The following is a 27,065-nucleotide window of genomic DNA, read 5'->3' on the forward strand; positions in this document are numbered from 1 at the left end:
TGCCCTCATAATTTTATGTATCTACAAAGGTGTCCCATCATAAGGGTATAGGCTCTCCTCTGATTTAAACAAATTTCTACAGTCCTGCCAGGATCAAAAGCACGGCATGCTCTCCACGCACAAACCAATCCTGTCACGGTTTCCATGGCATTACTGCGTCCCCGTCAATGCACGTACCATGCTAGAGACGCCTGAGCAGCCGCTTGTCGCACGAGCCGCTTGTGGTCGGCCGTGCACTCTGCCAAGCCGCGCAGAACCTGCTGGCGGTAGGGCAGGAGCTCCTTCTGTTCAACGCTGGAGAGGCCGAGCAAGCACTGCAGAGCTGACTGACGCACACCCTGCAGCCAGAAAATGGGACAACAACAATTGGCTGCTGCCTACGCAGTGTAGTAGTAGTAGCCAGCACCTCCCGCAAGCCCAAATGTAGGGTCAGTAAGTTTATTTTAAACCCCTCTAAATGTTTCAGATGTCAGGCTGGATGTCAGTTGAACATTTTGCCCCAATCAAACTGCAAGTTGTAATCAATTAGCCACTTCTGTTGAGTTACAAAAATAGTGCTTATTAAAAGAAGAACGAAACTACATGGTTTTTACTATATTACACTATCGACACGCAGAAGTTGAAATCATTTTAGACATTGGCAGACAATTAGCCCGGTCTGCAGAGACGAAAAAAAACAAACAAAAAACAACCACTTCATATTTTCCAGCAGCTTGTTACTGGGCCAGTTCAGTCATTCTGCACAGATTGCATGGCACTGAGATGGTGGTGCGCATATTGCCATTTCTGTACCTGGCATGATTGGTGCAGGAAAAAGCTCACCACCATTATATGGGATCTGAATAATAGCCTTCCGAGAGTGTTATTTCCAAGAGTGGTGATGTGTACGAACGTGCATATGTATTGGTGCCGTTGGTGAGCTTGCGTTTACTAATAAAAATGAAACAGCCACCGTTCTTTCCACAACTGCAAGCTTAATGTTTTCATTGCTAGATTCTCTGAACACATTGTCAGACAATTATGCTGCTCAGTACATATTTCATGCTGGTTCACATGATAAAAATTCAGGGGCTTTCAAGGACCACACTGTTTATTAGAAATCTAAGTAAAACTGATGTTCATGGGAAGATGGAGGCTTGATATGATGGAAAATCATAAAAAAAAAAAAAAAGGAACTATGCTGCAGCCAACGTTTTAACAGGGGGACTTGTGCCACACTGAAAATGCTTATCCGGATAGTATACAGTCGAACACGGGTATATCGAACACGGGTATATCGAATTATTGTCTATATCGAACACATAAATTATCCCCTCGAAAATTCTGCGTAACAGTATAGGAATTCGTACGTTTATATCGAACAGTATTTTTCTCAACATTGGGTATATCGAACACCACGTGATCTGCAAGGTGCTCTTTGGCAGTCGCTTAGCGGGCGTAATCGCGCCTTCGCCGAACCCGACAGGGTCAGAAGCCCGAAACGCTCGGAAAATGTGACGGGGTGAGGTAGGGATGCCCCGACGGCGCTCCGACTGCATACGTTCTTCGAAATGAGGAACAGCTCCTTTTTTTAGGCTTCGTAAGTTCGCAGGCTTGCCGAAAAGATTTTTTTCTCTCTCTCTCTGGGTCTGTCTTCCCCCGATGTCGCCGCGAAAAAGGGAAGAGCAGGAAGGAATGGACCTCTCCCGGGGTACGTCACGCGGCGGCCGTGATGTCACGGAAAGCGCATGTGCTGGGAGTGGCCGGGAGGGTGGTTGGCAAAACATTCGGACCGGCGCGCGGGGCGTATGCAGTGAGGCTGCATTAAACGCGCGCAAAAGTGAAGTTTTTGTTTACGTGTTGGCTTTTCTGATGCCGGTGGGCTGCTGTGCTCTTGGCTACGCAAATTTTGCGAGCAAAATCAGCGGCATCAGACTATTCAGAGTCCCCAAAGAGGTAAATTCGGCGTGTATTGTGGATGCGCGCAATGTGCCGAAGACGCTGGTAGCCAAAGCAGCGACATAGTCTGCTCTTACTCGTAGCAACATTTCCCATTCTCGAACTTCACCTGTTCTCTAAAGCGCAGTCATACCGTCTACATTGGCAGTCCGCGCTGATTAGTGTCATGAAATGATACCGTTTATCAACCATCTGCTATCATGCAGCACCAGCAGAAATTTGGTCAAGTGAAATAGTGCCGGGGGTAGGGGGCAGACAGAAATTTTCTTGCTGCGAAATATTGTCATGTTTTGAGGAGGTAGAGCACTGTATTAAAAACACAATGAATGCCTAACCTGCTTAGGCGACGCGAAATAAATGTTTCGACGAGGGATCCGTGATAGCCGCCTGCCGCCTGATCGACAACGACAAGTTTCGTCTTTTGTTATGGGGGGATCTGTTCACGATAGCCACCTGCCGCCTGATCGACAACGACAAGTTTCGTCTTTTGTTATGGGGGGATCTGTTCAAGACGAACGAAATTCATTGCTTGTAAGTGCAATAAATTTTTACCTTGATCAATTATATTCTGCCTTGAGGATGCGGCAAAACAGAGATGCTTGCCGTGCTCACATGTAGCATCGTGCCTTCAGCGCGAGATGGGCCGCTCACGCGACTCGAAAAAACTCGCAAAATGTGTTTGCCCTTAGCGAACAGACTCAGTGAATGTATTCATTTGTTGCGGTCTCCCGACGCTGGCGTATGCAGCGGGCGTACAAGGACACTAACTTTAACTATCATGAAATAATGACTACCGAAAATTATTTCAGTGCACTGTCGCAAGATATACGCACTAACCATATGTGGCTGCTATGTTACTCTCACAATGACGATGAACCGTTTCGAGATTTCACTGGGGAAAAAAGTAACAAAACAATCGGTCAATCTCGTAGAGAACAACATCATCGCGATATTTTTATTGGAATAATTTTTGCCTTTTGCTCTTCATATTTTTGTTTCGCTGCTGCTTATTTTACTTTTTAATCCTTTCATGCTTTACCTTTCCTTTTTCCCCTAGACATGAAATCATCGTGTGTCTGTCTCCGGGCGACGCAAAGAGACCAAGAACAGGGAGCGTTTACGCTGCCTGAGGCACCACGCTTAGCTTAAGCGGACCTCAAAAGCAACAATAAATTAGCTTTCCTTGGTATGTGTCCGAACACAAAGAATCTTAAAAAACATTCTTGGAATGCGTCGCAACAGCACCAACCTTCAGAATGACTAGTTTAGGCTGTTCTGTCGCGCACTGATTATCTGAAAGCGTCGCCCTTCAGTTGACCGTACGGTAAACGAAAGTGTTGCGGAGGTTGTAGATGCGGAAAGCTACATGGAGGTGCGACGGCCACAGCTAGAATAGCTAGACCCCCACCTGCAATGTGGGCGGCCAGTGACGGCCCGAACCAACGGCACATCGTTCCTTTCGGGCGCCGCGCGACCAGGCCGGGCCCCCGGCGCAGGAGCGTTCTGCCAACCGCCACCGCACTTCGCGGCCGCCAGCGTGCGCCACCCGTCGCGCACATGCGCTTCGTGACGTCACGTTGTTTACATACAGGGAGAGGTCCATTGGCGCTGCTGGCCTCCTCCTTCTTTGCATTTTGCTGTTGTTGCTCTTTCGCGAGTTGTCCCGCACCTTCCGTAGATCGCTGTTTCTCTCGGAGGTGACCATCGCGAGCGTTTTTTGGAGACCGTTCAGAGAGCCTTGGAATCGTTACCATCAAAGTTCTTGTGTTGCGTGCGCGTTGCTCTTCTTTTCCGTGCGTGTTATTGGTGCATGGTGTGCGAAGGCGCAGCGGACTGCTGGAATTTTCGAGTAGTGCAGGCGTCGTGTACGTGTATCACGACACGTGTGACTGGCTGGTGGTGAACCGACGCGGAAGCATTGGCCGCTACAACTGCAGCCAGCGTAGAGAAGCGCAAGAACCTGGACTAGCGGCAAAGCTGAAAGCCATTCAGCGGGTTGAGGCGGGAGGGAAAAAGTCGATGTAGTGTCTGCCGACGACTTCATGAACGCTGACAGCAATGTTCAGGCTCTTTCGAGCCTCGGTGACGAGAATATCGTAGCTGCGGTCGCAGTAACCCAGGCCGATAGCTCGAGTGGCAAAGAGCGTCCGGACCAGGAGGCGGCTACGCGATCGTACTCCGCCGGTGAAGTGGCGGCTGTGTTCAGCTTCATTCGCCGTTGTTGCGGCGACATGGAAGGAACTGGGCTGTCGCACCTGGGCAGCTTTGAGAAGATCGAGACCAGCGTCTTGAATTTTATTTCCACGACGAAGAAGCAGGCCAAGATCACCGTTTTTTTTTTCACGCAAATAAAGCATCCTATTGCGTCGTGAGTGCGGAATTAGTTGGCATACTTGAATGCGCCGATCGGTAAGTGATCGTCCACCACAGGTGAGGTCTTAAAGCCCATATTTTTTGTATCGAATTTTCTATATATCGAACTATTCCGCGATCCCCTTGGAGTTCGATATATCCGTGTTCGACTGTAACTCCAACAAACACTTATGAGAAATTATCAGAAACTGTCCCTGGAGCCACTGTTCTAACAGGGGGACTTGTCTTCCGACAAGTTTTTTTGTCAGAACAGTGGCTCCAGGGACAATTTCTGATAATTTCTCATAAGAGTTTGTTGGAGTTATACTATCCGGATAAGCATTTTCAGTGTGGCACAAATGCAAACTTTGATTCACTAACGAGGATCACCCAAACAATGAGCACTCACTCAGTCCTAGCCTGATGTTGTTTTTATGCTTATTAAAAGGGGAAACTCAAGAAATTTAAGGTTTTTCAAGGCTCTGTAAAAATTTGAGGACTCCCAAGGTCTTTAAAACAAGCTTTCCAAATTCCGGGTTTTCCAGGACAAGCACAACCCCAGTCAATAAAGCGATTTACTTCAGAAAAAATGGAAATTATCTCAAACTCACGTAGAATTTCACTTGGTTCATTTGGCTCACATAAGATAAGCTGATTACGTGGTTAAAAACGGCACTGAGAGCACTAATCACTTAATTGGAAGGTTGATCACTGTAGTACAACCCAACTGGCTCTCACCGCAAGAATGTGTTGCCAAGCTCTGTGCTTTGGGCTTACCAGTGGGGAAGGTGGCCTTGCAAGCCGTAGAAGCTGCCCCAAGACTGAGTCAAGGCACGACACCATCAGGCTCACATTTTCAGTAAGGCAGGGCAGCACGCTGTCTCCAATCACAGATTCTTCAGCACTACTCAGGGCACTCACCAAGATTGGCAGGACCTGTGCAACACGCATTGATGGAGGAAATATAGCAAGCACCCTGGGCTGTTTTATCAATGCTGCAAGAACTGCCTGAAGGACATATTACCGGGTTTGCACTTCATTTGTTTGTTTGTGCAATATTTAAGGAGAATGAACGCAAGAGGAGAAAGTTCCTTGCAAACCACAACCTATCACTACATGCTGGTTTCCCATCCAAAGACCAGGCAGAATCCATTCTTTGCCTTTTAAATTTTGTTATTTTCTTTTCTTTAGTATCGACTCCAGCAAACGTTTTTTCCCTCCTCTTCCTCCTCCTCATAACCCTCCTTCTAACCCCATTTCTCCTTCACATGGACACAAAAGGTGAATAACTTAAAATTACACCTTATGTAGCTCTTTCTGCTTTTGGTTTAAACAATGCCTAGTTGGTTTAGGAACAAATAATTAAATATGGCATTTGAATATCCCATTTCTCTCACTTCTTTCACGACGTAAAAGAGTGCATCACAAAAGCTAGCCAGGAGCCTGTCTCTGAGAAGACTGAGCCAATGTAGTGCTGCCCACTGGGAGAGGGTCTACAAAATGTCCACACGATTGGTCAGCATGGCGATCAGTGAAGCAGGAGTAGCCGTGTAACGGATTGTGCTAGATCTTGTGACTTATGCCGCTGGCTGTCTTATGCACACCTCGACCTAAAGAGAGAGGCTGCTGCCATGTCAAGTGGACACTGAAGGCAACTAGCAAGTTTGTCCTGAATACAAGTTTGCCATAACCCACTCAGCGTTTATTCGGCAACTTCAATTGCTGAGAAATTCCAAATTACAACAAAGCATTGCCCTTGCCAATTTCCCTCAGGGATGGCACAAAGGCTTGCTGCCGCTGTTGGTGTCACGATAGACCTGAAGGCAGTGCTAGGCACAGTGGCAACTGAATGCCAGGCTAGGCAGACCCGTTGGTTTGGGTCAAAGCAGTCGTGCACTCCCAAATCTCCTCGTCCTTTGTGCTGCCCCAGTCTACAAATTAAGGTCCGCTATAAAGATTGATGTCTGACTTGAGAAGAGAGGACTGAGTCCACAGGAAAATTCTCATACAATGCACCGCTTGCGCATCTGACATCACCCACTGCGCACACGTGCAAAGACAGTGTTGACATTTATTATGTTGGAAGGAAAGAAGGGTTCACTGGAGGGGAAGGAGGTAAATAATACAAGTATTTACTTGGTGCTTTTCTGATACATGACCGAGTTGTCCTTCTTTCAGCATATGCACTCGCATCTGCTTGAAGGTCATTCATGCTAATGTTTTTGTTTTTTTTTTTGCTCAAACACCAAGTGTCTGCGCCATAATTGTCTTTTTTATCATCTCATTTAACTGTGGTTATGCCAGTTATTTCAACCACCATGTCCCCCCCAGGTTCCTCATGACCACAGAGACACATTTCCCCACATTACTGCACAAGAGCAAAGCTGGTCTGCATTATAATTCTGAAATTCGTTGCAGGAGGCGCTAGTAGTTAGCTCACTTGAAATGAACTACATGTGAAACTTATGACATCCTGCTTAGTTTAGTAGGCTAAAGGTGTTTGACAGACTTCCACTTTTTGCCAGACCGCATCCCTTTGCATGCAGTCAACGTACTGACTGCCCCCCTTTGTCTGCTATGCAGAGTAACGTCATTAGGCACTCTGGCACGCCTTGCGACTATATTTAGGAAGCAGTTGGCAAGGTTTCCTTAACCCTTACAACCATGATTTCTTTTTTCCGAGCAAAAAAATCTTTTCTGCGTGTCTTCCCAAATTCTAGGACCCCATGAGCCTAAAAACAAAAAATAGCACTTGTAGCACGAGTATTGACAGATGACAAATATGGCATATAACTAGGGCATCTGGCAATTAAAACTAGTACAAAAAAATACTTTTTGCATGTTTTCTTGAATTTTAGGACCCCATGAACCTACACGCAAGAAATTGAGCATGTAGTGCAAGTATTTACAGATTTACAAGCATAGCATTAAAATGAGGACTTTAGTTTTTTTTTAGATGGCACATTGCCAGTCTTGTCTTCAATGGAGCTTCATTTTGTAGCGTCCAGCTCCCATGAAATGCGACAATGGTGATGTCCATCGCAATAGGTATCCCTCAAGAACTACCTCTGCCAGGGCCAAAAGAGTGAAATGAGAATTTCTCTGTAATGGAAGCGTCATTTTGCACCAAACAAAACTGCAGTGAGTTATGAACTGCCAAACCTTTCAAACAAGGCAAAGTTGCATGTTGTATTCATGATACCTTTGGAGTAGCCAGGCTAGAGCTTACAAAGGAGCAAATTCGAACCGATTGCTTTAGAATTTTGAGCAAGACTTTGTAGTTGAGGCATATTTTAGCGTCAGCCCCTCATAACTCACCTTATCAATGTAGCTGCTCACCACTGGTTTCGGAACGTAGGCCAGCTGACCGCACAGGGCCATTAGGAAGTTGTCCTTCACAGCTTGCAATCATGGAACGAAACGAGGTCACATTCTGTTTGAGCTGCCCCCCCTCTCCCCTTAAAGGGGTGGTGAAGAGAAAATTCATTTGCTGCTTCTTAATTTTATATGACTGAACAACCTCGAGGAACACAAATCCAAAACACTTTCACAATTCATTGTTTATGGAATTTAGGAGACGCCTTTGAAAGGCTCGTTTTGAGGCGCATCGCAAGCGACCATGCAATATCGTCGGTTGGCCGCACAACTAGCAGTGACGTCATTTTAAGAACGTTCAAGAGTTAAATGATATTGTTTAACAGGCAAGGGTGAACTATGACTGGCTCCTTAACACGACATACTTCACGAGCTGAGGGGGAAAGGCTCGGTTAAACCGGAACTGCATTTTCTTACCTATTTGCCGATCTCGTAGAACGAAACGGCTATGCATAGTTTGTTTATCAAGGTTCCACAGTTCTAAATACTCACATAACACAATTTTTAAAAAAATCTCTTCACAACCCCTTTAACAAGCTGAAATGTCTGATCCCCACCTTTGATTGTGGCGCTGTTGAAGCCTTCAATGAGGAAGTCCACTGTTTCCACAAAGAAGCGCTGCTGGTACATTAGCTGCACCGTGCAGTGGCCTTCCACTGTCAGCACCTGGAGAGGCCGAGAAGGCAAGTCACCATTCATTGCATATGCCTGGACATCCTCCTTGCGAGCTGCACCATAACAGGTGTGCCAGGTTTCCCAGGAACAAAAAACATTCAGGCTCCAGTTCTTATAAGTGCTGTGTGCGTGGTAATACCATGACCAGCGTGGTCAATTTGTGGGGTTTCATTATGAAATAATCCCTTTTTTAGTACGCATAGATTCAAAGGTGCCAACCTTTTTAGTCACCCTATGTAAATGAATGTAGAACAACACAACTAAATAGGGCAGTTGCACTGCTGAGTGCTGCTTCCATGATGCAAAAGAAATGTGGCTACTAAAAGCTCTTGCTCTAGGCAGGTGTTACAATATATCAAATTATTTGTAACATAAATTCATTCATAGCTCTCTCTCTCTCTCTCTCTCTCTCTCTCTCTATATATATATATATATATATATATATATATATATATATATATATATATATATATCTATATAGAAGGTCCCCTTCTCCCCGTGTAGTCTGAATGGCGCTGGCGACCACCCTCAAGCGTCAGATACAGTTGTAGTAAATATAAATGCCCCAGAAAGTGAAGGAGAACACAGTCGCCCAGATAGCCGAATTGGTAAGGCATTCGAGATCTAATCAAAAGGTGTGGGTTCGGTCCCCACTCTGGGCGCGTGTTTTTCTTTCTTTCTCACGTAATTAGTAAAAAAAAATAATGTAACGTCACTAACGGTAAACAATAGTCTAACCATTCCCCTATGCCTTCTTTGGCATTGTAGACTGCGGGCATTTCTCTCTCTCTCTCTCTCTCTCTCTCTCTCTCTCTCTCTCTCTCTCTCTCTCTCTCTCTCTCTGTGTGTGTGTGTGTGTGTGTGTGTGTGTGTGTGTGTGTGTGTGTGTGTGTGTGTGTGCGCGTGCGTGCGTGCGTGCGTGCGTGCGTGCGTGCGTGCGTGCGTGCGTGTGTGCGCGCGCGCGCGCGCGTGCGTGCGTGTGTATATATACAGTCGAACACGGATATATCGAACACTGGTATATCGAATTATTGTCTATATCGAACTCATAAATTATCCCCTTGAAAATTCTGTGTAAAATTATAGGAATTCGTACGTCTATATCGAACCGCATTCTTCCCGACATTGGGTATATCGAACGCCGCGCGAGCTGGAAGGTGCTCTTCGGCGGTCGCTGCACCCCCGATTGAGGTTTAGGAGGATATGGAGGAATGCGCGGGCATGGCGAAGACTAGCTCGCGGAACTAATCCTCCCCTACCGGAACGAATTTGCGCTTGCCCAGTCGGGGCCCCCGCTACCGGCCGCCGTAGCGTTAGCGGACGGAGCCCAGTATGCTAAATCTCTCTAGGCACACAAGCCTGAACGCTCGGAAAATGTGATAGTGCGAGGTAGGGATGCCCCGAATGCGCACGTCATTTTTTTTTGCGGCTGCGTACGTTCCCCGGCTTGCCGAAAAAGAGTTTTGTTTTCTCTCTCCCTGGGTCTGTCTTCCCCCGATGTCATCTCGAGAAAGGGAATATGGAACGAAGGCGCTGGCGGCCTCCTCCTTCTTTTGCATTTGCTGCTGTTGCTGCTGTTTGACAAGTGTACGTTGTCCCGCACCTTTCGGAGATCACTGTTTCTCTTGGAGATGACCATCGCGAGCGCTTTGTTGGAGTCCGTTCAGAGAGCCTTGGAATTCTTACCTTCAAAGTTCTTGCAGTACGTGCGCGCTGTTCTTCTTTTGCGTGCGTGTTGTGCATGGTGTGCGAAGGCACAGCGTACTGCTGGAATTTTCTAGTTGTGCAGCCTCGAGAAGATGGAGACCAGCGTCTTTAATTTCATTTCCAGGACGAAGAAGCAGGCCAAGATCAGCGATTTTTTTCACGGAAATAAAGGGTCCTGTTGCGTCGTGAGTGCGGAATTATTGTCATTCTTGAATGCGACGATCGGTAAGTGATCGTCCGCCATAGGCGAGGTCTCAGAGCCCATATTTTTTTATATCGAATTTTTCATATATCGAACTATTTCGCGATCCCCTTGGAGTTCGATATATTCGTGCTCGACTGTGTCTGTGTGTGTGTGTGTGTGTGTGTGTGTGTGTGTGTATATATATATATATATATATATATATATATATATATATATATATATATATATATATATATATATATATATATATATATATATATATATATATATATATATATATATATATATATATATATATATATATATATATATATCTCGAAAATAACACCAGTACCATTTAGGAAAGTCACAAAACTTTTTCCTTGAGAAGCGCAATATGGCTGCCACACTGTGCTTCCTTCTGCCCTTGGCTGTGGAGCAAGGCACACAGTCCTGCATTCGTCTACACAAATAAAAATAAATGGAAGGCAATAATGAGCAGGCCGAGTCGCAATCAAAAGGTTCGCAGGCCGCATGCAGCCCGTGAGCCGCCTGTTAGGGACCCCTGATATAGGGTAAACCCTGGCAGCATACACACTTCCATGAGGAGGTCAAGCATTCAACACACTCGGTCAAAGTCGCAAGCCACCTTACTGGACCTTTAACGTGCACGAAAACCCATGCACATCAAAGTGTCCACATTTTTTTTCCTCACCGATGGTTGCAAGATTTCTTGGAAGCCTGCAGCTGCACGCCTTCCCACTTTTTCATCCTTCAGAAGCTCCTCCAGCTGTAATAAAAGATGTTTCCTTACTGTGCTATATAATTCAATAACTTGCAGTGAACTCCAAAAAGGTTAGCTGCAATCTACATACTACATAAAATATCTTACAGTTGGGCTGTGTTCAAATATAAATGTGCATTTTTTAAAGCTCCAACCTACACAACATAAAGAAAAGTTATGGTATCTCTGCTCAAGGGCATTGCAATGGAATAATAATAAAAAAAATACTGCTTCACTTAGTCTAACTAAATTTAATAAATTTCACTGAAGGACTCTTGATTTTGGCAAATTTATGCTTCATGTTTGTATTGCTTTTGATGTGTATTTCACTCAGGAAACAGCTAAGCGGCAGCCACCAAGTGTTATAAATAAAAACAACTGCACGTGCATTTTAGATGGTACTATACAAATGTTGTGCACGGTCATGTGAAAACAATGAAAATCTATTTATAGTAGCAATTGAAGATACTGCGCCACTTGCCACAGAGCACACAGCGTCACCTGCAATGCGATGTGAGCAATGGCGACTGCAAACAAAAGCTTGATGGAGCTCCTCCAAGGCCTGATCAAGAACTTCACCGTATTTTTTGTTTTGTTTTGTTTTGGCTCACCCTTTGCACCTTTCAGTCATGAAAAATTCATTAAAACTTATCCTAGCCATATTCATGTTTAACATACTGCAAGTGTAACTTGCCAAGAATATGCCAAATAATAAAGTGAATCAAGGTACACGCTTTACACAAGGTTTTGAACCTTCTTTTGCTTGCACCCCCTCATCACTGTTGAAAACCACGCCACTGCAACTAAGGGATGCTGCCTTTTTATGTTTTCTATGTAATGTTCTCCATATGGTCTTCATATGTTCTGTAACGTTCCTCATATGTTTCGATTTCCATCAAATGTTAGGCCTTTATGCGCAAGTTCTTCCAAATGTTCTATACTGGTGAACACCAAATTTATCCTCGCTTCTTAATGCCAGCATCGCACATACAAAAAAAGCCAGCACACTAGAGCCAGCTGTCAATGTTCCTGATCACCCCTGTGACCAACTGTGCACGTCTTCAACAACTTCTCCAAGGTGGCAGCAGCTCACAGCCTGCCCTGTGGTGTTCCTGCTCATTTGGCATTTGTTGTTGCACACTTCTAGATGTGCTCCTTTACGTTTGGGGGGGGGGGGGGGGGGGGAACGGGAAAGGGAAATGCCAGCTGAAATAATTTTTTCAAGAGAATAAACCATTGGACGTCGTCAAAATAAAAGTAAAGTTGTGACCCTTCACAAAAGTTATTTTACTTCCCTAGTATTGTTCCTCTAAGATGTGTTCAGAGCACAGCCAAACACATTTCTCTAGAATAAGCAAGCCAGAGCAGAACATAGATATATACCGTATTTACACGACTGCAGGCTGACTCAAATGTAGGTCGACCCCCCCTCCCCATATCGCACAATTCGGGGGAAAAAAGGACCACACAAAAGCGCATTCCACAACCAAAATATATTGGACACCTGACCTACAGCTCATCCTTGCTGTCATTGTCTTCACTAGTGCTGCTGCTGCCGTTCCAGCTGCTGCGGTCCCACAGCACGTGGTCGTCCAGTGTGAGCCCATGCTTTGCAAAAGATTTCATCACAACACTGCGTGCAATGGCCAACCATGCGAGAAGCCAGGGAGGCCCTCTTCACAGTGAGCCCGGTTGGTGAGAGTTCTCGACTGCACATCAACAGCCAATCATTGTATACGCGGTGCAAAAGGTCCTTGAATGACTTTATTATGCCCATGTCAAGCGGCTGAAGTTGCCCTGTCAGACCACCAGGGATCACTAGTACCACCACCACCACCCCCGGCGACACGACGCTGCTCGTGAGAGTGCCCCAAAACGGCCAACGGAAGATGTCACGTGTATTACCGTGAGCCCAGTAAGAGCAGAAAAAAAAAAGAGTATTGCGAACGCACATTCGGAATAACTACTACAAGCAGTAGGTAGAGTTGGAAACCAAACACACCGTTGCAACTACGCAGTTGCATTCCCAATTTCTCGTTTGGCTTGCCGTTGGGGGCGGCACAAGTTTTGGTTTCAATTGTAGGTCGATCCCCCCAACTTCAGATATTCAACTTTGAAGAAATCGGTCGACCTGCAATCGTGTAAATGTGGTGCTTGCATGCACACACGCGTGTGCATGCACGCACACGCACACAGTGTCTTACCAGCTTCGTGTAGGGGGCCAGGTTCGAGTAGCCCCTCAAGAGGAGGCCTTTTGTGACCCAGAGAACCATGTCTGTCTTGGCCAGTGTCCACTCCGGCTGAAAGCTCGGTTGCAGGCTTTCCAAGATGCGTTCCAAGACACCACTCTCCACCTTGTTGACGTAGCCAGCCAGGCACCACGCTACGACCTGGCTGGGGACCCCAGTGCAGGCATTGGCTATGGACTCCACCGAAGGCTGGGTGGAACTGAGTGACTGCGGCCGGGCGTGGCAAACGAGACACTGGAGGAACAGCAGGGGGCAGCTGGCCTGCACGTTGCACAGGGCCGGCACAGATATCACTGCACCTGCGGGCTTTGCACGTTCATCGCTGCATTGCTGCCTGGCTCCTGCCTTGCTCGTCTGCACTCCAGATCACATTTTCTAGTCTTATTTTAAACAGAGCTTCCCAATAGTAGCTTGGTTGGCTGCTTTTCAAAGAAACAAAACATGGTAAACCATTACTGGACGTTACAGTTAAGACTAGGTGAATGCCAAAATGGTGGCCACAAGACAATAGCTGTTGATGTACCTGTATTTATTAGCCGCTGCCATACCAACTATTTTGATAGCTCTTTCATTAAATATTGTCATCATCACAAGAAGTTTTACACCATGAAGCTAGGCGTGCAAAACTTAGGAATTCACTACAACGCAAACAGCAGCACTGATACCACGTTTGCTTGCGTTGCAGTCGGTGCCAAAATGGAACGATACCAATTAACCACTTTGATTAGGGTTGCCACCTTTCCCTAAATAAAAAACCGGCCCTTCAGGGGACAAGGGGGAAAGAGGGGAGGGGGGGGGGGGGGGGGGGCGTGGTATAGAGAATGTTTAATTTGCATTAAAAAACACGCCATGTTTTTGACATGCGGTGCCACTTATCGTAGCATTTTCTTAGAGAGAAATCAACATAACGTTTGTACTGAAAGTGATTGAGAGTCTGTTTTTATGCTCTGTATGTGCTTGACTGAAAAGTAACCGCCATTGCTGACCGCGGCAGCAGCATTTCGTTGTTTTGTTCCTCCCTTAGGACCCCCTCCATCTGAGGCAGCGCGCTCGCCCGCGTATTTTCTCTGCTCGCGTGTCTTTGCGCAGCTTGTCGACATATATTTATAATCGTAGTTATTGAATTGATGCTTATAAAATGCCAAAATAGACATAATCACGGCACGAAGGTAGGTCAGAAAACCGGCCAGTGATGGTCGGTTTTAAGTATGAACCGGCAACCGGCCCGCTGTTTAAAAAACCGGCGGGGCCGGTCCAAAACCAGGCAGGTGGCAACCCTAACTTTGATAGCCGTGCACAGTTACACATTTCTAATAACTACTTTTGACCACTTTTGACAACGCTGGCATGCAGTCACTTACGAAGGTTGTTCTCCTGCAATATTCTTCAACATGAAGTATTGTGTCCCGCGTAGTCCTGCAAAGGCACAGTAAAATTCATTATTGCCTGCACACACTCTGATGGCGGCAGGTAAACCTCACCCGGCGCTGCAAACTTGCACCAGCCGCTGCACCAGCTGCGCCATTGCGGCAAAGCTTTCCAAGTGTTCCACTTTGTGCCCCTCCATGGCTGCTTCAATCCACGCCTCTGTAACTGCTTTCAGAACTGCGTCGTTGCTTAAGCCTGTTCCGTATTCTTCTGATCGTCGACTTATCTCACAGACACATCTGGCCAGCAGGTTCCGGTGCTCTATCTCCATGCCTGGAATGTCAAAGGGGGGAAAAAAAAAAGGCAGAACCAGATCATCTTGGGGAGAAGAAAACAGCACAGAACTCAAATTGTCTACCTTTGGAGACAATGTTCACTTCTGCACGGTGTTCCCCACCCTGTCCAAAAGTAAAATTGCCGTTGCAGTTAATTTAGAGTAATTGCCCTGTGTGCCCTTGCTTGGACTTTTCATTACCTTACACTGTTTTCACAATTAACCTCGACTGACACAACAAAATTTCGGCCCTCCTGCTGCAGTGGAACTGATTTTCAGCTTCACAATAGCTTCACCTTTATGGGGAAAAATTATCTTAATTAAAAGAGTCCTCCATCACGGCATAGGTCATTTCCAGGGAGCAGACAATGGAAAAGACAGCATGAATGACAAAATTCATGTAATGAACCAACCAGTACAGTAAAACCTCCTCGTTACAAGAGACACTCAAGGGATCCAGGAAACGTGCCTCTTGTAACCAAGGTCTCTTGTAAGCAATATTGCTAACACGGGGAACATTGGAAAACCGACCAAACCGTCTTCATTCAAATGTCTCTTGTAAACAAGTGTCTCTTGTAACAGTGCCTCTTGTGATGAGGTTTCACTGTAGCTCAAACCAAAGCCTACACGAATAAGATGGGTAGTGATGCCTTAAATGTCTTGCAGGACTCACATCGTATGGCACATACAAAGCGTTCCATCACGTATGGCACCATCTTGAGCAGGTTCAGGGGACTACCAGTGCATCCAGCCGCCAGTGCCAGCAGTCGCTCCGTTTTACCAGGGTGGTAACCTGGCGGCAAATAACAGAGCAGCGTGAGGATCCACTTGCATGCATGGAAGCCCTTTCCACTGCAGTGGCAATGGTTCAGGACTAGAAAAGCCCACTTCCTCACCTTTCTGCATTTCACTTTGCAGCATTTCAAAGATATCAGCCACTGTGCCAGACGTCCGGCAAGCTGCAGCCAAGAGGGAAACATGCTCATCCCTGAAAAAAAGAGTCGTTTTCCAAGGTGGACTTCATGTACTACATCAGCGCATGCTTTTCGCAGAAGTACTGAAGGAGTGTGTCAAGCTCTGCACATTTTCAAACACAAGGCATCTGCTTATTTTTGCTGACACTGACACTAGGGTCATTTCATGCGATACATCTCAGCCCAAAGGTCGACCATCATGTCAATTTTATTGGAAAAATTTGTTCTAGTAAGGTGTAGGGAGTCTGCACAAAGTATTTTCGATTAAAAAAATTGTTAGGTCGTGTGAGCGCTCCTTGAAGTTTCTGCAACTACGCAAATTGTGCTTGGAGATAATAAATATTAAATAAGAGTGAAACTATGTAGAATGACAAGTGCTATTTTACAACATTTCACTTGCATTGTTCTTTGGTGTGGGACGATGACTGAAGCAGAGTAAGGATTTTTGGTGTTGCCAAGTAAAAACGCAAGAAATGTCGCGTTTTCAGAAATTTTTTGCAAAGGAACCGTTAAAGCTGCGACCGTAATATTTCCATCGTGCGTTGGCGCATGTTCCTTGAGTGTCTACTAAAAACAATTTAGGTCAACAACAGAGTGCGCTTCCTAAGCAAATTGCTTACAAAGATGCCAAAAAATGAGTTTTTTGCCATATTTCAGACCTAAATAAAGCACCAAGGCCCTCAAGGCAAAATTACATAAGGCGACTCATTATACATATCAACACTATAGCTTCTAATTTTGAAAATTTCATTTGAGTAAATTTTGCTTGAGGAGAGAAAAATATTTTTAAAGGTCACAATCGGCTGCACTTGTGTCCACTACGCGACTGTGTCCCCAACTCAGAAACCGCATGTGCACGCCTGGCTCTTCGCTAAACGAACATTGTTTGTGTCACTTGACATCACAAAAAACACACCATAAGTGGCATACTTCGGCCAGTTCGTCATGGTTTCATCTTTGGGACTTCGCACAGTCACTTAAGGGAACGCAGCAAGTGAGCGTTTTGTAGTAGCAGTTATCAGCGAGCTTAGCCAGACTGTGCCCGATGCGGAGGAAGGTAGATCGCAGAATCATTTTTCCTTGCGCACCGCACTTCACCTGGACCACTCACATTCACCGCAGGGCACCTTTTACTGCAAACATAAAATTTCTTGCAACATGTTTCTTTTGCCTTCCGTTTTTTTTTATCCACAGATGTTCAACTCTTCACCAGTTGAACAGTCAGCGTCAAAAAAGGCTGCCTAGTTGTTCATTTTCGTTTCTCTATCTGAATTTATTTGGAGCTTGTGTAGGATGTAATGGCAACAAGAAGTGTTGCAAGCGTCGCTGGTCTCAAGTGATGGAATTGTCGCGTTCCTTTGAATAGGATTGCCATGGCGAATCTTGCACCAAGTTATGCCCTTGTTTCTTGTATTCAGAACTTGGAACCCAAATTACTGTTATTCCTTTGATATTGTGTTTAGCCCAGGCATACAGGTCTTTTGGGGTCTGAATCTGATCTTGAAAAGGTCTCTGGAAACTTGACCTCGCTGCCAGACGTTCCAAGTGTGCCACCGATGCCGTCACCTGCGCTTTTGCCGTTTGAAGCACCAAAGAAATTTCATTCTGCTGACAGTGTATGGTCATCCTCATGGTAGCAGAGATTCACGAAGTTCTTTTTGTTCTTGTATTGCGAAGAAGTGCCGTCACAGAAATAATGAATTTTTTTTTAGTTGAGGCAGATCTGGTTTCTGTATTGCGAGCACTGCTCTCAGAAGTGTGTGTGTTACAACTGTGTCCAGCTCCAGACAGTCAGAAATAGCAACAGCATGCAGAAACCTCCGCAGGGTTGCTTTCCTGCTTGTGGAACTGCATAACTACGGGGTGGATTGGGGCTTGTGTGTTGACCCAGTGGTATGTTTCCTGAGCTATAAAGGTGTCATTTTCCCCCAAATCCAGTACCATGACGGCCTTGTAATGACTTAGGTTGGCCTTAAAGGGACACTAAAGGCTGAATAAAGTTTTGCTTTATCTGAAAAATCATACGTTTCGCAACTCTCTCAGCTTTTGTTCAATGTGCAACAACGTGTTATCTTCTGATAAATACGCAAACAAAGCTGGCATTTCTCTCACCTGCTTCCCATTCATTTTTTCGTGACGTAGCCATTGCATCACAAAAGAGGAGCAAAGCCCTGGTGCGGTCTAGAATGTAAACGCTGGCATCAGTAGCTTTTACGTCTCCAAGCCATGGCCGACTACGGCAACGTTTTTCTGGCTAAGGAGACTGGCTTGCACTTTTACGATTTTTCACCAACGTAAAGAGAACCGCACTTAGATACTTGAGCGGCCGGTGTGCCCGCCTACTCTGGCATCCAAGACCCCAGTGAGCCGACTGTGACCATGGAGCGCTGTGGTGGAGCTGCTTTTGAAGCAACAAGCGCCGTTTCGAATACCAATTGAGTGCGGCGTCCCGGGCTCCCGGCTAGCGCCGTTCAGGAAGGCGCCTTCACTTCACCCCGTCTGGTGATCACAGCCATCTCATCTTCTCTTGCGCGGCATGAACCTGGCGTGAAATAAACACGCTTCACGGCAGCCATGTCATGTAGTCATTGTTGCTCGCACTCCCATGGCTCAAACCTAACAAGGGCAAAGCGACGCACGCTTTACGAATTATCAATGCCAGCTCGAGGTGAACGGACGGATTGGTCAGCTAACCACTCGCCGCAAGTTCATTTCACAGGCGATTACGTTCGAACCGAGCGCACTCTACTGTTAGCACCATTTTAAAAGGAGCCATGAAGACAAAACACAAGTTTAGTTCATTCAGAAGGTTGCCTCGTTAGAATCATACTGACACCACTTTTAACGTACTCTTCGCTCAAATAAGCTATATACTAATTAGGAAAAAAGGGAATGGCCATGCGACCCACTCGCTCATTTCCCACAACAGAACCTATGATGTCATATGAGCCCAGCCATGCGATTGGCTGAAGCCGGCAAAAGCAAACGCAATTTAGGCAGAGCTTATAAGCTTGCCAAACGAGCTATTTGCGCCTAAATGCAATGCATATCTATTTTACAGCAGTAAGAATGGTGCGGCAAACAACAAAAGTTACGAAAATACACGTAAACATAGAAGTACCAATGCGCACTGCTGTTGGCACTGGGTGCACTATGTTTGTTTTAGCTGCACAGCAGTCCGCCGCTTTGGAGTTGTCTTATAAGACACTGGCCGATTGGCGTAAGCGACGCTGCCTTACGTGACCCTGTTTGTCGAGCGAACCCCATACTTCACGAAGCGATCACTTTTTACCGTAACAAAAACAAGCCAGGTGTAAACACAGTCAACCACAAACCAACGGTGGAGTGCTGTGTACGCGAGCGCCACCTGGGAGGTTTGACGGCAAGCAAGGCTGCAAGCTGAATGGTGCAGTGGAAGTTTGTATACGCGCCGTTATGACTTCATTGTAGACGTTACCAAAACATACGATTTGGCGGGAGAATCAAAATTTTAACCTGAATTGATTAATTTCTCAGTGAATACGACATCATTTGCTGCCACGCAAGCGCTGGGGACGCTATAAAACCCGAAATCTTTCGTATAAAACCAACTTGTATTTTGTCTTCATGGCTCCTTTAAATAAAGTGTTGCTCTTCCTCCTGCTCCTCCTCTTTCGCACGCGGAGAATAGGAGATTGGAAGCTCGGGTGGCTCGCTTAACCACCTGCCATGCATCTTGTTCCTCTAACCGAGTCTAATGAAGGGACTTTAGCTGCTTCCTGCCGGGTATATTGCTTGCAGAAGCTCGGTAGCTCACCGCCGTAGGTTACTGACTTCGCTAGTTGCGTACCAATGCTTTTCAAAAACGAAACTGTAAGCATGATAGCTGCAATCACATCAAACGGCACTCGATGTAATTGAAGCCCCTCCTATTCTCCACAGGAAGGATGCAATAGGCTTCCCTCATAAATGACTTAAAATGGCTTACCGTACAGGGGGACCATCTTCACGTGTTGCCATTTCTCTGAGCAGGCCCATTATGCAATCCAAGTGGCCCTCGGTAAAGAAGCCATGGATGGGAAGTGCAACACTAGCCGCAGCCGCAGCTCGCAGGGATAGTTCGTGATTGCTGCTAGTCAGTAACTCGCACAGCTCGTCAGCCAGCATGCCGAGCTGAAGTTTCAGCTCCTGCGAAGCTGCCCCGGCAGGAGTCAAGCTCACCATCAATGCTCCAATGAAAACAAAAATGCACAGCGACCCCTTGCATGCAGTTTAGCAATCCAACAACGGGTGCATTCAAATTAATGGTTTGGTTGACTGTCGAAGGAATTGGTAAGCACACACAACATGATGGCAGGTGATTGATTGGGTGTATGACATCCATTTATGCAAGCATGCACACACGCACACGCACGTGCCTGTCTACACATTTGTACTCAAACCCTCTTCCACATACATACTAAGGCTAGGAGCACCTGTTTTTGAGGAGTACTGACACAAATTTTGTTTGTTGGTTTTTTTTTTTGCTCTTATAACATACTAATTTTTTGCTCTTATAACATACTATAACATACTAATTAAGACTGGCCAGCAGATTGCTGACGATGAACTGCAGTGCTATTCATGCCATCAGCTTTGGTTTCTGCCACTGGGTGCAGGGAAGCAGGTTTGGGGGGGGGGAGGGGCTTTGTACGTTTGTACATCACTTTTTTTTGTGTCCAAGCAAGACACCAGTTGTGAAATAGGCTTCAAAAGCATCCAAGGCTTACACGTAGCTCTTAAAGATTAGTTACACAGCATCCAGAGGGCCTGAAACTGCCCAAAGGTGGCAGTGGTCCAGGCAGAAGGAACAAAAGACTCCACACGCCGCAACGAAATTTTTACTTTGTGCTATTACGTACTTTTGATGTGCACAAGCTTGCCAGTTTCCCTGCAAACTAGCATGCATGTCACCAAGAGGGAATGGCAGACTACTTCGAGTTTGGTACACTGGAACCTTCTCAGTCATGCACCCCCCCCCCCCCCCCCCCCCCCCATCTCGCCACCAGCCCAAAAGAGCCTGGGCCCCCATTTCCCAGCCTCTCTAAATTGCAGCAACAATACGGCTTTAAACTTGGTTCCAAACAACACTCGACACGCATAATTGCAGGAAGGCGTCTTGGCACCTTCATGAGTACGATGCAGGTTTTTTTAAACTGACCTTCGGCATCAGTACTTTTTTAATCCCTCACTACCCCTCCAAGAGTACTCACTGTAAGCAAGGGCTAGAACTGTTCATATAGTATCTTGGCAGAAACTAGCGTAACTGAAGTGCAGTTAGGAGCCTCAGATTTCCCTGGACTAAAAACAGACTTTTCGTAGTGTATACAGCCCTACGTAAAGAGTTAGCATATGCCCTTACCTTGCGTCATTTGCACTTCACGTGCAGTATATGCAACGCCGGTTTTGTGTTCAGGGAGCGTAAGATCAATGCACACTAGTGCAGCAAAATGAACCCATCAACAATGGGGATGCCGTGAGTTAAATACAGAGAAATGTTTCTTTGGAGCCCCGCTTGCAATGCACGTTATAATAGCAAGTGCAAAAAGCCGTTCTAGATGCAACAGAACTGACAGCACAGTGGTGCTAGCACCAATGAATGGGGAGATGGGGGGGGAGGCGCGGAAAAAGACGGTGACACAAAATTGAAAACACACAGGCCCACGCACTCTGCCCTAGAACATTGAAGAGAGCCCTTTGTACAAGAAAGTAAGTGCAGCACGATAGAAAGTTTCTTCTGTTTCTGTTTCTTTTACACTCATTACACATGCCCTTCATTTTGGGTATACTTCCCCACAAAGCTCTTTTGTTCTCAAGCAATCTGCTTCAGCCCCAAAAAGCAAAGCACTGCTTCTTGCGCACCTTCGGTGTTATGTAAAAAAGTCGACCAACAGGAGCATGCTGTGCAGTGAAGCTTGAAGCACTTTTTATTGTTCTATTATCCGTAAATTTCAATATTCAGATACTTCAAATGGTAAAATAGCACTGCGAAACAAATCAAATCGCAAATATTATTTGTGGAAGTTTCAAATACTCGCACACCTCTAGTAGAACACAATCACAGAAAAAAAAATACAATAAAGGTGTGGTGGCTGGCCATAATGAAGGACACACACACATATTTCTATGTTATAACTGCTCAGGTGCAGTTTGTTTAAATGTTCAATCAGGTCGTGGCAAAAAAAGAAAGCGAAAAAAAGAAAAAGGAGAAGAGGAGGCAAATACCTTCTGGCACCACGACTAAAGGGGCAAACGGCAGTGCGTCCACAAACTGGCAACCGCAATGTGGAGAACTTCCCGTGACTGGCAGAGATGATTCTTCTTCCATTGGGGCGTCCACTGGATTTGCTTTAGGGAGGGCAAAAAACGGAGAGGGAGAACATGAAAGGTGAGGAAAAGGTAAAAAAAGAGCAAACAAAACTAAAAAAGAAATCAGTTCAAAATTAAACTTATGTGGTGGGCCTACTCTACAGAACCTTCCGATTCATTTCTTGTTTCGTTTTTTTTTTTTTTTTTCTTCAGGGGTATTGTAAAATGGCTGATCATCATGCTGGGAGCAGGCACTGAAGTTTCTATATAAAGTTGTTGCATAGCTTGCGACAAAAAATTATTTATCGGTAGCCATCATTTGCTGCTAGGCCAAGACCGTTCATCCATTTGACCCCCCCCCCTAGCCGAGGCCTCTTGCACAACCTTGCAGGGGGGCTGCAGCCCCTGCGTATGCCAGTGCCTCTTCCCACAATTTGCTGGCCACGCAAGAAGGTGGCTTTGCAACATGGCATGTACCTTTATTCGACTTCTTTGCCCAACACGTGCCTTCAAGTCGGCTTTTTGCAACGCATGGCAGCGAAACAGAAAAGGCAGACAGAGAGATGGTGGATGCAAAACTGGTGTACTTGCAACTTAGGCTGCAATATCAAAATTCTAGACAATACTTTAGCATCAGTTGCCCTCCACTTCACCACGAGAAAACCTCATCACGCTGAGAGTTGGGAACTACTGATTTATATAAATGTGTACAACAAATACATGCCACAGAAAGCATTGGTTTGCTTCGAGCGCTTCTCCTGTTTGCACTAGCACAATAGACAAACAATTGGCGTAATGAGTCAACCACCACTCACCTGATGGGTCCGGGTGGGTGCAGAGGCTGACAAAGATCGACAGCACTCTGGTTGTGGTTTCCAGGACCAACACCTGCCTTAGGCCCTAGAGAGCATTCCACCGTTAATGCAAGCCCCCACGAACACAATGCAGACAAGCACAAAAAGCTGCAGTGCCCCATGCAGCCAGCAAGCAAGTTGCCGCCAACTGAAAAGGCACCTGGATATAGCATGATCAAAGAACAGTTCTTTGAGTACCTCAATAAGCATCAAAGGAAAAGCTCTTGGAGAAAAAGCTCAGGTCCCTCCAATGCACCTACAAGCATGCAAGAGACTTCTATGCCCTTCTTCACATAGCCTTCACATATCCTCCACCGGATGCAAACAAGAACCATTTCGCCACCCGTGCCGGCAGTGCATCACAGGGGGGACATTTGAACTGCATGGCCGCAGCTGAAACTATGCACTGCAATGGCCGATTTGTCACGTGATCTGACATGAACTGAAGCATTCAGTAATATGATTCATAGCTTGACTAGGGGCAGTAGCGATTCCAATGAAAAGGGTCAGAGGCAGTGTCGAACTGAAAAAAGTATCGTTTCGGTTACGGTTCGGGTTCGGGTGAATTAATTATATTGCGGTTCAGTTCCAGCTCAACTAAAAAGCAACCTGAACCGGTTTGCAAGCTTCAACCGGTTTGTTGACTGGTTTGGAGTGTCAAATTATTAGCGAAGTGTGAGAAAACGTCTTGTAGTTTAAAGCGACCGTAATAACTAAATACAATTCTGGTGCATTCAAAATACTGCTTTTTTCCTGTAAAATTTGTGCACTTTTAAATACAGCAGTAAGCAATTAGGCCATATATTACAGGAAAACAGACATAGTGACGATTTACGAGCTACTCTCCCACCCTGACCTTATGTCATGACCCAGCCAAAGGTCATGACTGTCTTTGGGATATACTTTCTCCTGCTTCCTTTTTTTGTTGTTGTTCTTGTTGCTGCTATTGAAATCACAATCATCTTGCTGGTATCGCCCATCACCTTGAATGCTAAACCTCTGTTGTACCGGCACGTCACCTCCGTGCATTAGCGGAGGACGTGTTTAAATACCTACTTTTTTTCATCAGTTGTAGCTTAAAAAAAGAAATCCCACGACAGCGACGTAAATGCTACCTATGAATTCGATTGTTTGGCCACCTAGGATAATTTGTTAGAAGTCACCTTCTCGAAAATGAGAGCAAAAAATTTGTTAAAATTCAGCTTTAGATAATGCTGTCACTCATTATCACTCTGATCAATGGAATGCATTTTCAGATAGATATTATAGATGTGTGCGTCACCATAAATACGTCCCCGTTCCACCGACCACCACCCTCGTTCCGTCCACTACGTTGTGGAATCTTATGACGGAGTATGCGATTAAAAATTGAAAGGGTGATCGGACGCGTGAAGCCCGAGATGGAACTCTTTTGGGAAGGCGCTCTTTGTTTTGTTAACAGCAGTACTCCCCCAGCAGCAGAGTAGCGAGATAAACCAGTCATTGAAGTGCATATCCGAAAACAAAGCAGCCCTGAAGGATTGATTGATTGTAGGGTTTAACGCGCCGACGCAACGCAGGCGATGAGGCGCGCCGTAGTGGAGGGCTCCGGATTAATTTTGACCACCTGGGGATCTTTAACGTGCCCCGAAATCTCGTACACACGGGCGTTTTTGCTTTTTGCCTCCATCAGAAAAGCGGCCGCCGCGGCCGGGAATCGAACCCGCGACCTCGTGCTCAGCAGCGCAACACCTTAGCCACTGAGCCCCCGCGGCGGGTAAGACACTCATTTACACCTCGCGTCAGAATGCTTCATGCTTCAAAGACACGAGACTTTTACAGCAAAGCTGTATGCCATCTACCCCCCAATGGTTTCACCTCCGTTGCGAAAACACCAAAGCGCGAAGAATACACTTGTAGGAAAGGAAGCCGCGGAGTCGGTGATGCTGTGGCTCTCCTACATTTATTCTTGGTGTGCAAGCCCCGGCCAGAACTGGAGAGCGGCGATGGCATGGGAGCGCAGCCGTGTTCGACCTCTGTCGCGTGGAACTGCTCACGAGCCAGGCACCGCTGATGATGATTGTGGGATGATGCAGGTGATGATAGTGGGGCCAAATGCAAATGGTGGTGCCGCCACTACAGGGCTCCCCCCCTAGCGCGAAGCGCGGTAAGTTGAATGGCTATTGCTCGCGAATAAAAACCTATATACAGCTATGTGCAGCTAAGAACAGGTAATTAGCAGGGTCCGTCCGCATTCAAGGTCCTTAGGTTGTCGTGGTCTGTCCCGTGAGAGCGTCTGGTGAGAGTTCATGCCATCGGGTGGTCTTGGTTGGAAGTGGCGCAGGGGTTGCGCGCAGAAACGAACGCCTTGCGATGTGGAAGCTGAGAGGCGCACCCGGAAGTACAGGAGATGCCCCGCAGATGGCGAGAGCACTGTCAGGATCACAACGTGGTCGAATGGAGACGGCATGTGTGGGTTTGGTGTTCCTGTCATGCAGGCAGCTCTTTCTCTGCACGGGGCACGACGACATGTGCGGCAAAAGTAGCGCCATGTCCGTTTAAGGTGCCGGGTCTGGCGAAGTGACATTGGCACTCGTGGTGGTTTCTTCCAGTGACAGATCTTTCCACGTTTGAAGGAACATGAAGCAGGTGAACGGGTGAAGAATGTCCTGCGCAGTCGTAGGGGTAGGTGTCGATAAAAGCACGTGAAAAGTTGTCTGTGCTTAGCTAGTGACGCCAGCACTGTCGTGGAGGTCAGAGCTCTTCGATGTAGGCAGTTGCGAAACTCCGCCTCAAAAAACGGCCCGCACCTGGAACCCCCCCATCTTTGGATCGTGCGTACAGTGGCGCCACTGCGGCCGCCGCACGCACTATCCAAAAAACAAGCTAATTATTCAAACAGAAAATTTAACGTTAAATTTTTTTTTCAAGTGCATAATTCTTTATTTTTGTGCTTTCATAAGTTATTCATTGATATCTTAACTCCGGTTTTTAGGCTGCGATTGTTGCTGCGTCCACTCAACTGCCTCGACCAATATGCGCTTGTGCGGGCACTCCGGCACAAGATAGGTTCGACCTGAAGTACTAAATTTGCAGTTATCGTTTGGCCTACAGCACATTGTATGCCAAAACTAAACAAGTAGCTGATCAAGCGGCTCTAAATAATCATTTTCAGCTTCCATAAAGCTGTACAGGCGACTTCTAATTTATTTTTTCACCAGAAGACCGAAGAGGATGCGCAGCAGACAACAGTGCACAAGCGACGGTTGACCCCACGGTCGCATTTCTTTTTGCTATTCTTGCTTCGTATGTATATAAAACACTTGCATAGTTGAACACATTGGGCTCCTTTGGCATTGGGCTCCTTTGGGCTCCTTTAGCACTCAAATACCATTTTTCGCCCAGGTCGTCGAGCAGCGAAGCAAGTTGTATAGTTTATTTTTTCACCAACAGATGGCGCCACTGTAAAACAAAATCCAAAACAGTGGACCAATCGTGAGTCACTTTTTGATGCATGGGGCCTATGGGGAGTTTTGCAACTCCTATATCAAGTAACTCTGGTGGAGGTAGCTGGCCGATGCGGAGGGACGAGCCATCCACGAGGTGCACGACGTTTGCGTGTTCGCTTGCCGCTGCGGCATCTCTGAGCAGAAGACGTGGCGTCGTTTCGCGAAGGAGCAGGTGAGAAAGGGGTTTGGTATTTATGAGCAGTAGTGGAGTCTCCGAAGTTTTGAGCCACTTGTGGTATGGTAACGTGTGCTCGTTCAGTGTCCTCCATCTCACTCGGTTCCTGACTGGCGAGCAGGTCACTCCAAGGGATGGCAGTTTCGTCCATAATGTCGTTGCGACTGAGGACGTCTTGTTCAAAAGACTCGTGCTGCTCCATTGTGTTCACCGTGATGGGACACGCAATGTCACGACGAGACATGGTGGGTGCGTCGATGTGTGTCCCATAGGTGCCCCAC

General features: G+C 46.3%; 1 protein-coding gene across 4 annotated transcripts in view; it reads right to left on the reverse strand.

Annotated features, from left to right (window-relative positions):
• Nucleotides 1–27,065, reverse strand: part of Mms19 (MMS19 nucleotide excision repair protein) — a 53,994-nt gene that overhangs the window by 8,212 nt on the left and 18,717 nt on the right. For all 4 annotated transcript variants that reach the window (XM_077687932.1, XM_077687931.1, XM_077687934.1 and 1 more), the window contains 13 exons: nt 23,083–23,167; nt 22,184–22,306; nt 19,908–20,115; nt 15,863–15,954; nt 15,640–15,759; nt 14,746–14,965; nt 14,626–14,680; nt 13,220–13,525; nt 10,947–11,021; nt 8,223–8,331; nt 7,609–7,691; nt 5,068–5,226; nt 178–338 (listed from right to left, as the gene is read on the reverse strand). In XM_077687932.1, the coding sequence (XP_077544058.1) occupies nt 178–338; nt 5,068–5,226; nt 7,609–7,691; nt 8,223–8,331; nt 10,947–11,021; nt 13,220–13,525; nt 14,626–14,680; nt 14,746–14,965; nt 15,640–15,759; nt 15,863–15,954; nt 19,908–20,115; nt 22,184–22,306; nt 23,083–23,167 (1,796 nt within the window). The remainder of the gene's footprint in view (nt 1–177; nt 339–5,067; nt 5,227–7,608; nt 7,692–8,222; nt 8,332–10,946; nt 11,022–13,219; nt 13,526–14,625; nt 14,681–14,745; nt 14,966–15,639; nt 15,760–15,862; nt 15,955–19,907; nt 20,116–22,183; nt 22,307–23,082; nt 23,168–27,065) is intronic.

Source organism: Haemaphysalis longicornis, unplaced genomic scaffold, assembly GCF_048455015.1.
Source record: "Haemaphysalis longicornis isolate Haplotype H1 unplaced genomic scaffold, Haemaphysalis longicornis Haplotype H1 scaffold_1, whole genome shotgun sequence".
Taxonomy (NCBI): Eukaryota; Metazoa; Arthropoda; class Arachnida; order Ixodida; family Ixodidae; genus Haemaphysalis; species Haemaphysalis longicornis.